Source organism: Ips typographus, linkage group LG5 (genome assembly GCF_016097725.1).
Source record: "Ips typographus isolate SLU linkage group LG5, UJ_Ityp_2.0, whole genome shotgun sequence".
Lineage (NCBI taxonomy): Eukaryota > Metazoa > Arthropoda > Insecta > Coleoptera > Curculionidae > Ips > Ips typographus.
Window position 1 is genome coordinate 11551005 of NC_138426.1, and position 14871 is coordinate 11565875.

General features: G+C 33.4%; 3 protein-coding genes across 4 annotated transcripts; 1 reads left to right on the forward strand and 2 right to left on the reverse strand.

The window, feature by feature from the left end:
- The first annotated feature begins 3302 nt into the window (after window positions 1-3302).
- Window positions 3303-14782, forward strand: LOC145729745 (uncharacterized). Of its 2 annotated transcripts, none has more exons than XM_081980644.1 (8): window positions 3303-3469; window positions 8799-9033; window positions 10462-10857; window positions 12459-12599; window positions 12655-12806; window positions 14031-14224; window positions 14333-14463; window positions 14532-14782. In XM_081980644.1, the coding sequence occupies exons 1-8, from the start codon at window positions 3341-3343 to the stop codon at window positions 14711-14713; spliced, it is 1560 nt and encodes a 519-aa protein (XP_081836770.1). In that variant the 5' UTR covers window positions 3303-3340; the 3' UTR covers window positions 14714-14782. The 2 variants fall into 2 exon arrangements, with proteins under 2 accessions (XP_081836770.1, XP_081836771.1); XM_081980645.1 differs by having other exon boundaries at window positions 14598-14782.
- On the reverse strand, window positions 6533-7719 carry LOC145729756 (cilia- and flagella-associated protein 298). The gene is made up of 3 exons (XM_081980662.1): window positions 7468-7719; window positions 6943-7412; window positions 6533-6885 (listed from the first exon to the last, which is right to left on the reverse strand). Exons 1-3 carry the CDS (start codon window positions 7646-7648, stop codon window positions 6652-6654), a joined length of 885 nt encoding a protein of 294 aa, XP_081836788.1. The 5' UTR covers window positions 7649-7719; the 3' UTR covers window positions 6533-6651.
- On the reverse strand, window positions 9046-9980 carry LOC145729760 (calmodulin-like). The gene is made up of 4 exons (XM_081980667.1): window positions 9820-9980; window positions 9522-9757; window positions 9344-9465; window positions 9046-9293 (listed from the first exon to the last, which is right to left on the reverse strand). The coding sequence occupies exons 1-4, from the start codon at window positions 9923-9925 to the stop codon at window positions 9101-9103; spliced, it is 657 nt and encodes a 218-aa protein (XP_081836793.1). The 5' UTR covers window positions 9926-9980; the 3' UTR covers window positions 9046-9100.
- Window positions 14783-14871: the final 89 nt, after the last annotated feature.

Consider the following 14871-nt stretch of genomic DNA (forward strand, 5'->3'; position numbering starts at 1 on the left):
TTCGTAGGCAGACAATACAAAATTTAAAAAAAATCAGAATTAATTGAAGTTTTAGAGAGAGTGAGGGAATGAGACAGTGGAGGAACAAGAAACAATGACACAAAAACAAGTGGAGAGAATTTAGAGCATGTTAGGGAGAAGAGTGTGAAGGAAGAAATAAGAATTTACGATTATTACTCTGGAAAATTTGCCATAACATTGGAATTCTAGTAGAAAGTAGATAGTACAGAGTATTTTTGTATCATTTTAGGGAAAACTTGGCTTGGAGGAAAACAGATGGAGCTTTTACATGCACAGATTATTTTTTTTTAAGTTTCTTTGTTCAACAATAGCAGGAAACTAACTGAAATGTTAACCTTCTGGGTAAACTAACCTCAATCCTGTAAAGAGTACTTAATAACTGAGTTTTAGATGTAATTCTTCACAACGTATGTAAATTTACCTGAAAGGTCTTACCGCTCTAACGAAATTAGGAAATATCTACATTTTAACTTTCCTGGTAAATCTTAACCTTAAGACTGTAAACCCTACTTAACTATTGTAATGTCATGGCTTACTTGCCAAGAGAATTCCTGTACTATTTTAGTGAAAACTAAGTTTTAAGTGTCGCTTTTCAAGACACTGGTAAATTTACCTGGAAGATCCGTTTTCTAACAAAATCAGAAAGGTGATTTATACTTGCCAGAAGTATGTTTTTCTGTAGGATTCTAGTGAAAAGTGAGTTTTAGGTGCAGCTTTTCAAAGCAATGCTAAATTTACCTGAAAAGTTTTCCCTCCAACACTGTAAAGGCTAGTTGGCACTTGTCAAAATCAGTCACGTGACTTTTAAAATATAGTTTAATCGTTGAAAATTTGGTAAATTAAATATAAACATTTCTAAAAGCTAAAACTGTATGAGACACGTCAGGTAATTTTGAAAAAAAAATTCTGAACTTGCAACACTGTAAAAGCTAGTTGACACCTGCCAAAATTAGTCAGGTGACTTAAAATATATTTAGTTTAATGGTTCAAAATTTGGTAAATTAAATTTAGATCGACAGTTGCAAAAGTTGAAATTGTTCGAGACATGCCACGTGATTTTGGTAATCCAATTTTTGAGCTTGCAACGCTGTAAAGGCCAGCTGACATCTGTCAAAACAGTCACGTGACTTTTAAAATGTAGCTTAAATGATAAAAATGTGGTAAATTTAATATAAACATTTTTAAAAGCTAAAACTGTATGAGACACGTCACGTAATTTTGATAATGCAATTTAGAGCTTGCAACACTGTAAAAGCTAATTGACACCTGCCAAAATTAGTCAGGTGATTTAAAATGTATTTAGTTTAATGGTTCAAAATTTGGTAAATTAAATTTAGATCGACAGTTGCAAAAGTTGAAATTGTTCGAGACATGCCTCGTGATTTGGATAATCCAATTTTTGAGCTTGCAACGCTGTAAAGGACAGCTGACACCTGTCAAAATAATCACGTGACTTTTAAAATGTAGCTTAAATGTTAAAAATTTGGTAAATTAAATTTAAACAGATGTAAATGGTGATTGTAAGAGATAGGTCACGTAACTTTGATAATGCAATCAGTTTAAACGTTAAATTTTGGTAAATCAAATTTAGACATTTGTCAAAGTTGGAATTGTATGAACCAGGTAACACTGCAATTGTGAGCTTGCAACACTGCACAACGTTGACACTTGGAAATCAGTTATGTGGCCATAAAAAGCTAAGAAAAACTGCTAAATCAAATTTAGCCAGTTTTAAAAGAGACACGTCACGTAATTTTGGCAATTTTAAACTTGCAAACACAATTGACACTAATGTCAATATTAGTTAAATTATTGAATTGATGTTGTATTACTGGCAACAACACTGTTACGTATGACAAGACAGTTTACATTTTTGAAAAGTAACCAACATAACTTCAATGTTAGATATATTTGAAATCACAAAAAAAATTTGATTGGGCAAATAAAATACATGCCAAAAGTTTGACAAATGACATATGTCAATTTGGACATCAACAACTTTGCTAATTTAAACTATGCTGTCAGATCAAAATTAACAGTTAGCTACTGAGTAAAATATAAACAATCACCCTGTACATTTTCTGTAAATATTTAGTTTAAAGCTGGATTCTAAGTGCAGCTTTCCAACGCAAACATTTACTGGTTAAATTACTTTAAACTAACTGACATATTAACCTTCTTAGTAAATTAAACTTAGTCCTGAAAATCACACTTAAAACCAGAATTCCAATGTTTTGTTATTTCAGTGAAAAGTGCAATTCGCTCAAGTACATGAAAGATATTGTTTGTTGTAAAAAAAACTAATTGACATACTAATCTTCTAGGTAAAGAGATTTTTAGTACTTTTATCGAAAAAACTGATTCTTAACCTCGAAATGTCAGCCATTATACAATGTACAGGGTGCTACAAAGTTAAAGTTGACCAGAAAATCTCAAAAACCACAAGGGATAAGAAAACGGTTTTAAAAACGTGGTGTGATAAGTGCAATTTTGTTCTATTTCCTATTAAAGCAGTTGTTGAGATATTTAAATAAATCAAAAATTTTTAAAAACTTGCAACACATTTTCTTTCATCTTATTTTGGGTCTTATACAGTCCGCTAGTTCAATAATTTTTAAATTAGTTTTTTGTGTTTTATTAATTCTAACTCAAATGCCACTATTAAAAAGGGTTTTTTGCCACCATGAAAGTTTTCTTGGTTTTTGAGCAACTTTTCAGGCCATAAAACCGCAAAGATTTTTACTCCATGTGTAAATAGTTAAATTAGTCAATCAAAAATTCAATGTTTTAAAAATGTATTTTTATTGCTCTTTTTAACTATAATCATTAATTTGATCACCGCTTAAACTTCTATTTTTGATTACCTTTGTATCTTTATACCACTTGGTTAAACAATAATCCATCAAAAGCTTAGCAAGCAAGTACTGATGTAGTAAAAACCCTGCACTAAACTTATGTAGGTTAAAAAATTGGTATTGATAATAACTGATTTAGTATCGAATCGAAATAAGCACTTTTATGACAACAATTCGTTCATTGAACTTCATTATAAAAGCAAATTTAACTTTCCTAATTTGAATTAAATTTATGCTCAAAATACATATTTGTTTTGGTTTTATTTAATTCTATTCATTGATATTTTATTTCTGAATATACCTTTAAGTAAACTAGGTTTAAATTTGTGATATGATATATGATAGGTTTAAAAATGTGATAAAATGTCATCTCGTCCGTTGCAATTCTTATTTCCCTGACCTACTTAATTTTTTTTAGGAAGACGATTTGCTGAGGTAGCAGATAAGTCCGAGATAATAAATAAATGGTTCATTCAGCATTGATGGAAGTAGGTAACGAATTATCGCTTAATATAGATATCAGTTCAGTGTGCCCATTTTTCAAAGAAAGGTCTTATAAATTTGCTATAGGGGTTTTTAGATCTACAAGCATGGTAAGTTTGGTTTTTTTGCTACTTTAGGACTATTTTGCATGTTTGGTGTTTTTGAGTAAAATTATTCACGATAATAACAAGATTCACAAAAATTTTTCGCATAAAGAGATCAAAGAACTAATTTAATAATCACTCAATTTGCAAGACAAAATTTGAATATAGAATCAAACAACACAATACAAGTAAATTACTTAAAAATTTTACAAACAAAATCAAATGAATTATTAAAAATCACTTTAAGTAAGTAGGTATATGTAGATAATAATAATTAAACTCTGTGTCAATTTGTATGAGATTTGTTTTCGTTGATTAAGCTTTTAATTTGTTTGTTCAATTTAGATTTTCTTAGAATAAATCATTTCAAACAACAAAATCAAACAAACTTACACCTCCGAATAAATTTATTCTTAGGATAATTTCTATAGAAATGACGTAAATGACCAATAGCCAGCGTCTGATTTCACGGTTTCCATAGATATTATCCCTAGAATAAAGTTATTCTAAACTGTAAGTACTGGGCCTAAGATGAATAGTTTAAAATTGTTTTTCAATATACAGGGTGGTTTATGAAAGTGTTGTCAAATGTTTAAATTGCGGATCATGAAGCTCTTAAACATATACTGTGTTTTGCTGCAAGAAAACTGTTACCATACTTTTAGAGTTTCATGTCCAGATTGGGTGAAGTTTGTCAGTTTTGACGTTTCTGACAGTTGTCACGTGATACTGAAACACCATTTTCTTAAAAATTTATTTTATTTGCCCAATCAGTCACGTGATACTGGTATACTATTTAATTAGACAGTCATATGACAACTGTCATAATAATGCCTGAAAAGGTAAAAACCACGACTTGTCTCAAATACTTGAAGAAAACTGTTCCATACTGTGAGTTTTAGAGCTTTATGCCCAACCTGGGCAAAGTTTGTCAGTTTTGACGTTTCTGACAGTTGTCACGTGATTCTAAAACACTATTTTCTTACAAATTTACGTAACAACTGTCAATTAAGGGATCATACAATTCTAAAGTACGTTTTGTGTCAAACGCTACAGGAAACGGTCCAAATTGTGTTTTTGAGGTTGAGCAAACTTTGGCGCCAGTAACAACAGTCACGTGATACTGTTAAACTATTTAATTAGGCAGTCACGTGACAACTGTCATAATAATGCCCGAAAAGGTAAAAACCACGACTTGTCTCAAATACTTAAAGAAAACTGTTCCATACTGTGATTTTTAGAGCTTCATGCCCAACCTGGGCAAAGTTTGTCAGTTTTGACGTTTCTGACAGTTGTCACGTGATACGAAAACACCATTTTCTTACAAATTTACGTGTCAATTTAGGAATCATAAAATTCTAAAGTACATTTTGTCTCTAACGCTGCAGGAAAGGGTCCAAATTGTGTTTCTGAGGTTGAGTAAACTTTGACGTCTGTGACAACAGTCACGGGATGCTGGTATACTATTTAATTAAACAGTCATGTGACAACTGTCAAAATAATGCCCGAAAAGGTACAAACCACGACTTGTCTCAAATACTTGAAGAAAACTGTTCCATACTGTGATTTTTAGAGCTTTATGCCCAAACTGGTCAAAGTTTGTCAGTTTTGACGTTTCTGGCAGTTGTCACGTGATACTGAAACACCATTTTCTTAAAAATTTACTTGACTACTGTCAATTTAGGGATCATAAAATTCTAAAGTACGTTTTGTGTCTAACGCTACAGGAAACGGTCCAAATTGTGTTTTTGAGGTTGAGCAAACTTTGGCGTCTGTAACAACAGCCACGTGATACTGTTAAACTATTTAATTAGGCAGTCATGTGACAACTGTCATAATAATGCCTGAAAAGGTAAAAACCACCACTTGTCTCAAATACTTGAAGAAAACTATTCCATACTGTGATTTTTAGAGCTTTATGCCCAAACTGGGCATAGTTTGGCAGTTTTGACGTTTCTGGCAGTTGTCACGTGATACGAAAACACCATTTTCTTACAAATTTGCGTAACAACTGTCAATTTAGGGATCATAAAATTCTAAAGTACATTTTGTGTCTAGCGCTGCAGGAAAAGGTCCAAATTGTGTTTTTGAGGTTGAGCAAACTTTGGCGTCTGTAACAACAGTCACGTGATACTGTTAAACTATTTAATTAGGCAGTCATGTGACAACTGTCAAAAAAATGACCGAGAAGATAAAAACCATTACTTGTCTCAAATACTTGAAGAAAACTGTTCCATACTGTGATTTTTAGAGCTTTATGCCCAAACTGGTCAAAGTTTGTCAGTTTTGACGTTTCTGGCAGTTGTCACGTGATACTAATACATTATTTACCTAGATAGTGACATATGAACTGTCAAATTATGGATGAAGAAGATATAATTTACTGAACTCTGATGTTTGGAGCTTCATGTTTTGGTTTACCAAACTTTGACGTCTGTCTCAGCAATCGCGTGATGAAAACCGTTCTATACTGTGGATTTTTAGACCTTTTTGCCCAAAATTGGCAAATTTGTCAGGTTTGACGTTCCTGGCAGTTGTCACGTGATACTAGAACATGTCCTATTCGTATTAGCAACAGCAATGGTAAAAAAATCACCAAACTAAATTTCTAAATTTTCTTAGGATTAACAATAGCAAATGACAGGCACTAAAAAATTGTTGCTGTTGTAGGAAGCTGACATAATTTTTAGTGTTTGTACTTTGTTTAAGAATGTCAAAATATTTTAAATGTTGCAAATATACGTTATTTAGTATTTTCCCTAACAAAAGCTTTCCTTCACAAAAAAATTCGTTAGAAAATGTTGCCAACCACTTAATGTTTTGCTCTACATTTAACAGAAAATAAACTTTCCACACGTTAAACTGTTTTAAATATAACATAAAGATATTATTTTTTAAAAAAATTGTAGTGACGTGTTGTCGTAAACTTTAGAAGCCAATACAAACTGAAAATTAGTGTATACAAAATAAAGTGTGTTTAACATCAAATATTTCGTTATTGTTAAACAAATTTTATGTGTCAATATTGAACACATTAACCAGGTCAGGGAATTTACGTCAAAGGAAATCTTCAAAATTTATCAATATTTATTTCTCTACGTAAACATGGTAAAGATAAAATTACATCCCATACCCCATTACATGGGGATTATTTAACTACAACATACTAACATTTATTTGCTGATGTGTCACTTTGCTAGAGGTTTCCAAGAAATATTATGCAAACCGTGGAATGATTTCTTCAAATTGGAATTATCAGCCCATTCAGAGTTCATGTAATCATCTTCGTCGTTTTCAGCTAGTTTCTTCAGTTCTTCCTGTCTTCTATAGGCGTGCAGCATCATTTTTTTTCGGTCTTCTTCAGACATTATTGGTTCACGACCTGGAGGTCCGGCGCCTCTTTTGGAAAGTTTCATAATTACCTATAATTTAACTACTAATAACAGCAATCAATATTACAAACTTTAAAAATTGTTAACCTTGCAATTTTCCACATTTCCCACATAATCAGCTACAACTTTGCCATCAGATCTATACAATTCCTTGCCACAAAACCACATTTGAGCTGTAGCAGGATCGATTATCTCTAAAGAAGCTTGAGTTCCACTCAAATCCTCAATATTTTCAAATTCCTGACGTATAATATCGTGAGGAGGTAGTTTCATGGGATACACTATAGTGACTGCCCCTTTTAAGATGTTCAAAGCTTCCTGAACGTTTTTCATTGTCAGACATTGACCAAGACTTACTAAATTTTTGCTTATCATATCTTTGGCTTGTTTCACTGCATCGTTGAGTACGTTTTGCATCTCTTTTTTCGGTTGTTTCCCATTTCTACGTTCTACAGGGTCTTTGTTGATGGTATAACCCCCGCTGGGAATACATTTATCACCCCAATCATCGTTTAGTTTTAGTTCTTCAACTTGTTCTTCCGTTAGGCCCATAATTTCTAGTATTTGATTGCGGAAAGTGAAAAATTGATATGGCAATAAAAAAATCGTTACCTGGAGGTAGAAGGGTACCGTGTTTAGCCAACTCATCAATTTCCGTACACACCCTGTGCACTTTTAGCCTTCCATTGTAAATCGCTGTCACTTTTTGTACCAAATCATCCACGGAAGTGGAGAGTGGAGTTTGGTATAAAAATTGGCTTGCATCTTTGTGTTTTACGTGAATTATGACCATTTCTGTTTCAAAAGTTCACAGTAAACTGACTGGTTTGTTAAACTGACATTTAGGGTTGATTTGTAGCTAAACATATCGTTGTCTAGGAGATTGGAAACATGCCAGTTTGGTCAATAGTAACATAGTGTATGGGAAATAACTTTTTGTAAAAATAGCATATTTTGTGACACTCGTTGCTTTGACCCTAAATTACTCCCTTATTTGACAAGTTACGTCAAAATGTCATAGAAAACGAAAGATAGAGCAGATTTTAAGCTTCCTAAAAATATCCCCCCATGAGTTGATTGATAACACCGTTTGGCCGCTAGAGGGCGTCAAATTTCCTTTACCATAATATCACATATTAAATTATTGTAAATATTTTTTAGTCAGATTTCATGTATCTTTTAATCCGGCCGATTTCCTGGCAAAGAAATGATTCAAATGTCGTAGGCCGCCATTTTGAATTTTCTGTAAAAATATTGACTTGCACCTCATTTTAAAGAAAATTTCACGTAGTTTCAAGAAATGACAGACAAAATGGCGTTCCAGACCGACATTTTGAATTTGTCTATCAAAATATTGACTTGCATCTCATTTTAAAGGAAATTTCACGTAGTTTCTAGAAATGACAGACAAAATGGCGTCATAGGCCGCCATTTTGAATTTTCTGTAAAAATATTGACTTGCATCTCATTTAAAAAAAAATGTCACGTAATTTCTAGAAATGACAGCCCAAATGACATCGCAGGCCGCCATTTTGAATTTTTTGTCAAAATATTGACTTGCACCTTATTTTAAAGGAAATAATGCGTAGTTTCATGAGATGACAAACAAAATGGCGTCGCAAGCCGTCATTTTAAATTTTCTGCCAAAATATTCACTTGCACCTCATTTTAAAGAAAATTTCACGTAGTTTCAAGAAATGACAGACAAAATGGCGTCGCAGGCCGCCATTTTGAATTTGTCTGTCAAAATATTCACTTGCACCTCATTTTAAAGAAAATTTCACGTAGTTTCAAGAAATGACAGACAAAATGGCGTCGCAGGCCGCCATTTTAAATTTTCTGTAAAAAGTAGTAAAAAAACTTGCAACAAAGTTACTACTCATTACCTTCGTTTCTCTTCGTACATATATAAATTAGAAAATAATCCAACAAGCAAATTTCAGACTTGGACTTTCCTTGGCCTTTTCGTGGCCATCTACTGCATTATCCCTCCCGCATCAAGTATATCTTGCGGAGAGTTAAAAAAAGAGTACGAAAATGACTGCCTTGAAACAAGTGACAGAAACAACTACCTTCAATGTGTGAGAACCAGAATGAAGCGCCACCAAAGAGACTGCGAATACGATTTTGAATGCAATGAATGTCAATGTGACATTTGCTCTTACAATCAATGTGGTGGTATGTAGAAACTTTTGTTATTTTATTTATAAGTTTATTAAAACTTGCTTGAAAATAATGAAATGCATTAGGATAAGTGTTTATCTTTGGGCATCATCAATTCCATAAAGTCATCCAAAGTAACGTGCCCATCACCGTCCACATCAGCTGCAAGAATAATTTCCTCATATTCTTCCTCACTCAACGTTTCTCCTAAATTTGTTATTGTATTCCTCAAATCGTCTACCGTAATAAAACCTTTGCCATCTTTGTCAAAAACCCTTTAAAAATATTCTTAATCCTTGTATACGGAAGTGTTAAAAGCACTAACCTATAGGCTCCTTTGATATCATCTTCATTGTTAGACTCTTTAATAATGCCTTGCATTGCATCTTTAAATTCTTCAAAATCAATCAATCCATTACCATCTTTGTCCACTTCAGTTATAATGTCCTAAATAATTTGCCTAGTTAACTGGTTTGTTTGTTACAGTTCTAGGTAAATGCAACCTGCAACTCAGCTTCAGTAGGGTCTTGCCCTAAAGCCTTCATTACCGTACCCAATTCTTTGGTTGATATAGTGCCATCCCCATCTTTATCAAATAATTGAAAAACGTCACGTATTTCTTCGAAAGATTCCTCAACTTCATCTCTAGATGTGTCCGAATCTCGTCTGTCATAAGTTGACTCTGGTTTACCCAGAATTGATGTTGATGGCTTTATCCTTTCATGGTGTTTCTCAGCTTCTATTAATAACAACAAACATTTTTTTGGTGCTTGGTTATGATAAACAAAATGAAATCTATACCTGGAGTTTTGGTCTCAGTATTTTGTGATTGAGGAGTTTCCTTTGGAACCGCTTGGGAGTTCCTGACCTCCGAAATTGTAGCTAACGAGCCACTTGGTTCTGTCATTTTGAACGTTTTCAAACTGTTCGCGAATGTCAAAATGGAAATTTCGGCTGTGACTATTTTGCTTAGAATCGTTGTTTTCACAATTTGTCTGAAAAATTGTTTCTTAAAAATGTGTAAATAGTGAGCTGTAAAGGGTTATCAAGTCATCTTTTTCATCATTTTCACATGAAGTAATTGGTACGTTTTCATCGTGATTTCTAGACAGAGTATCACATGTTTTCTATCTTTTGTCTTTTTTGAAGACCAGCGCTACAGCCTACATCAATTCTATGTTCAGACTGATGTTCTTCCATTTCTGCAATGATCTGTCCTCTTTCTGCAAAGTAGTCAAAAGTCTTCCACTTCTGAGTCTGGTTAAAGTTAATGCAATGTTATCTATCCAGCTGCCTTCTTATAGATTGCTGTTTAAAGGAATCTGTAAACCATTTTAATCCTAAGTATTGGATTTTCTTTTTTCTTATGATTCAGGAGATTGATGTGTGCCTATGTTTTTTTAATAGGTTTTAATTAATAAAACTAATTTACATTTTTTTTAGGACAATGTGATAATTGTTGTCATTCATGCTGTTCCAACTATATCCGATGTCAAACCAGTCATTGCTGCCATAAGCAGTGCAATTCCGAATGTCGTTCATCTACCTGTCGCAAATCATGTCGTAGCGCCTGCTACAATACGGTAGAACAGGAAAGACGAAGACCACCTGAAGAACCTAAAATTGTCCAGGCACCTGTGATTACTGCCGAAAAATCCTCTACCAACAACACCAGCCCTAGGATATCCAATATAACCACCATTATTACCGTAAAGAATGTGATCAACAGCACCAATCTAGTGGATATACCCATCAACTTGACGTGCCACAACCAAAATAATATTACGTTGAACGAGAACGACCAAACTGATAAACTGGATGGTTGTTGCATTGTTATAGGTGAGTGTCTGTGTTTGCATTTGTTGTGTGAAGTTGTCCAGACATAAAACTGTTGTGCTCCTACTATAAAATGTCCCCTGGACACTTTATTCATCCGCTTTCAATCTGAACGTCCTAATATCTTGCTCTGAAAGTGCTCAGTTTTATGATGTCTTCGGTTGAATAGAATTGGGGAAAGTATACATCCCTGTCTTACGCTTTTCTAAATCTCGACTTCCTCCGTTGTCTCTTGCTCTATTCGAATACTGCTTTTTTGTTATAGTAAATGAAATAATCCTGATGTTCCTTTTATCCAAGCTTTTTTCTACTAGCAGTCGTGATTGTCAGTGACGTATTTTATCGAAGTGTGTCCCAAAATCCCATAAATATTTGAAATTGAACGTGGTTTTATGGCTGGTGTTTTAGCCAAAGACTAGCAAATTTTTCCTATAACTCACACTGATGGAGGCTAAGAGTTTTATAACAATATATAAGTAATATTTAAATGGAAAGCAAAAGAGTTGATAATTGAACACTCTGTATATAACCATTATTCGTTATTCCATTATCCACATCTACATGAAATCAGTGGATTTTTGCTCGAGAACACTAATAACTGATACCATTTTTCAATTCTCCTGCTTGAGCTCGACAATTTTCTGAAAAGCAAATTAAAAGTAATGAAAAGTTTCTCTTTAAATTTTGTCGTTTTTTAGATATTTATCATTTTAGAATTGTAGGAAAACTTGTCTAGAAATGTTCAAAAATGTCTTAAATAGTTTAAAACACTCTAAAAATGTTGAAAATTGTAGAAAAATGTTCAAACTTGTCTAGGACTGTTCAAACGAATCCTAAATTGTTTAAAACACGCTAAAAATGTTAAGAATAGTCCGAAAATGTGCAAAAAAGTCTAAAAATTTTCACAATTATCTAGTGATCCTTGAAAATGTTTAAAATTGACAACAAAATATTCAGACCACAATGAAAATGCTTAAAACAGTGAAAACATGTACAAACATATCTAGAAATGTTAAAAAAAAACTTTGATTATTGTTTAAAACACTATATTAACGTTGAAAACTATCCAAAAATGTGTAAATGAGTCTAATATTGTTCAAAAGAATCTAAAAATGTTCAAAATTGTCTAGAAATGTCCAAACAAATCCTAAATTGTTTAAAACACGCTAAAAATGTAAAGGATAGTCCGAAAATGTGTAAAAAAGTCTAAAAATGTTCACAATTATCGAATGATCCTTGAAACAATCTAAAAATATTTAAAATTGTAGGAAAAATGTCAAAATTGTCTAGGAATGTTCAAACAAATCCTAAATTGTTTAAAACACGCTAAACATGTAAAGGATAGTCCGAAAATGTGTAAAAAAGTCTAAAAATGTTCAAAATTATCTAATGATCCTTGAAACAACCTAAAAATGTTTAAAATTGTAGGAAAAATATTCAGACCACATTGGAAATGCTTAAAACATGTACAAACATATCTAGAAATGTTCAAAAGAAACTTTGATTACTATTTAAAACATTTTATTAACGTTGAAAACTGTCCAGAAATGTGTAAATGAGGGTAATATTGTTCAAAATAATCTAAAAATATTAACGTATTTCAGGTCCAAGACAATGTGAACGTACTTCTACAAGTCCGTACGTGAAATGTTTCCATACTAGATCAAGACAGTGCGGTTCGTACTGTACAGCTAAGATTGTCCACGAGGAAAATCGACAAATATGCACTTCAACTGATAGCTTTGGTAATTTAGAATAGCAGAAACTTTTCCGATCAGTATAAATATTTGAAAATTTAAGGACGACCTGCCAATTGCCAACAACAAACCACGTACATACCTCAACCAAAACCGAAATGTGTTTATACCAGTGTGTGGCCTTATGTCAGTTGTGGTATACAGCCGCCAACAGAATGCGATGGTTGTTATGGGCAAAACTTCAATCAGGGAAAGGTAAAAGTTTTAAATTTTTCACACTAAAAAGAGGGTCAATACTTTTGTTGTTTTGAAATATTGATATTGTCACGTTAACTTGTAAAGCCCTTTTGTCCAAACAAGTTAAACGAGACGTGCGTTCATTACTTTGATAAACGGCCTTACCGAGTTCTTGTTTCAGAGGTAGAATCAAAAACCACTTGGTAGAAAATTCTAATTTAATAACTAAACAACAGTTAAAACTAAATGACAAAATGGTTTGTTTATCAACTTTAGGAAATGGTTTACTATTAATTCGAGACGACTACATCATGGTGTTATGAGGCGGAGTCTCCGACCGTCTCCCTCACCAACTTATACCCTTATATTATCACCTTAATCTGGGTCTTCCAAGTAGTCGTCTTTCTTCTGGTGTTCTGTCCCATACTAAACCATTCTATCCTCTGGCTGCCTTTGCACATACCCTGCCCACCTCAACCTTGGTGCCTTTATAAGGTTAGTCCATGGGTTAATCAGTTCTGACTGATTGTATATTTGTTTTAGCAAGCAAAAGCATAAGTGATATTCCGTCGAATTCTCCAGCAATTGCCTAATAGTAAACAGCTAGTCCGTTGTTACCTATTTGCTCTAAAACCACATTGGTAGTCTCCCAATATTTTCTCGGTGAAGGGGGTGAGTCTTAGAAGAATTATGTTCGATAGGACTTAGAATACATTGATTATGGCCATTCCTCTGTAATATTTGAAGAGCATTCTGTCGCTTTTTCTTGGTTAGGTATCATAATACCCTCCTTCCAGTAATCAGGGATTGCTTTCTTTTCACTGATGATTTTGTGATGTTTTTCAGCTGTGATTTGGTCTCCGCCAGAGGCAGATCCAGAGATCTTTCTTACTTCCTCTATTAAGCAGTTGGTGGAAGTAGTAGAAAGTTCTCTTGTGTTATTATTCCCTACTTTTAGTGCAACTAATTATCTGTTTTGTCATTCTTTCTTTTTCCTTCTTAACAGTTTCTTTAATAGGGTCACTAGTCGTCTGAATCTTTCCCTGTTCTCGTCTGTGAGACTTTATGGTAATTAGGGACAAAAATGGTAACATTTAAGTCACATTTAACATTTAAGCCATAAATAACAGTGAAGTAAGGGCACGTCAAATTTGAGTATAACACACTGTATATCAAATTTTGTGAAACCATGTGCAAATAATAAACTACATCAAACTAATCAATATTTTTGGAATTTACAAGCCTTGTCCTGCACAATGCTTTGAGAGTTTTGGTGTTGGCCCACTGTATCGTCAAGGACCGTACTATCAAAATGGTTTTTCTCAAGTTCCACCCTGTATGATGTCACCTCAAGGATGTGGGGGAGTTGGTGGATACGGTGGTGGTTATGGACCGTATCCAGGATTTGGGGGTGGTGGAAACGTGCTCGATCAAAGGTAAAGCTTGTTTATTATTGGGTAAAATTGTTATTACTTAGGAAATATACAGGATTGTTTATTTTTTTATTAAAAGAAATTTATGTTAATAATTCAACTTTTTAACAGCTTTGGAGGTGGTTTATTCAGTGGTTTTGGTGCAGGAGCACCAAATTCCCCATCGTTCATTCCCTTTCACGTCACACCTTTATTAAATGGAACAGAAGGTGAACCCACAGAAAAGCCTTTAAGCTACCAAGGTAAAGTATATTGCCTAATTGAGCTTTCCGTTGCTTTGGTGCGGCTACTTGAACCCTTCTGCTTGCAGACGCTTACAAAAATGAGTCAAAAATTATTGAGGAAACTGATGAAAGCACCCAAAAATTTGTTTTAGCTGGTTTAGGTCCGAATAACGACATGGAAATTGAAGTAACGGTGGTAGATCCTGATAAGTCGAGGGAGAGTTCGTATATAACTAGACGAGACGCGGGGCCTAAGAAAACCCACTAGTTTTGTATTTTCATGTTTTATTAGTATTATGTTTAAGTAGTAATAAATGAATAAATTTCTACTAATTTATTGAAGAACTTAAATATTCAACAGCAGCAACTTGGATTACTTACACTAAAGCGATTTTTTCCCTGACTGTGTTCTGACAGTTCAAACTT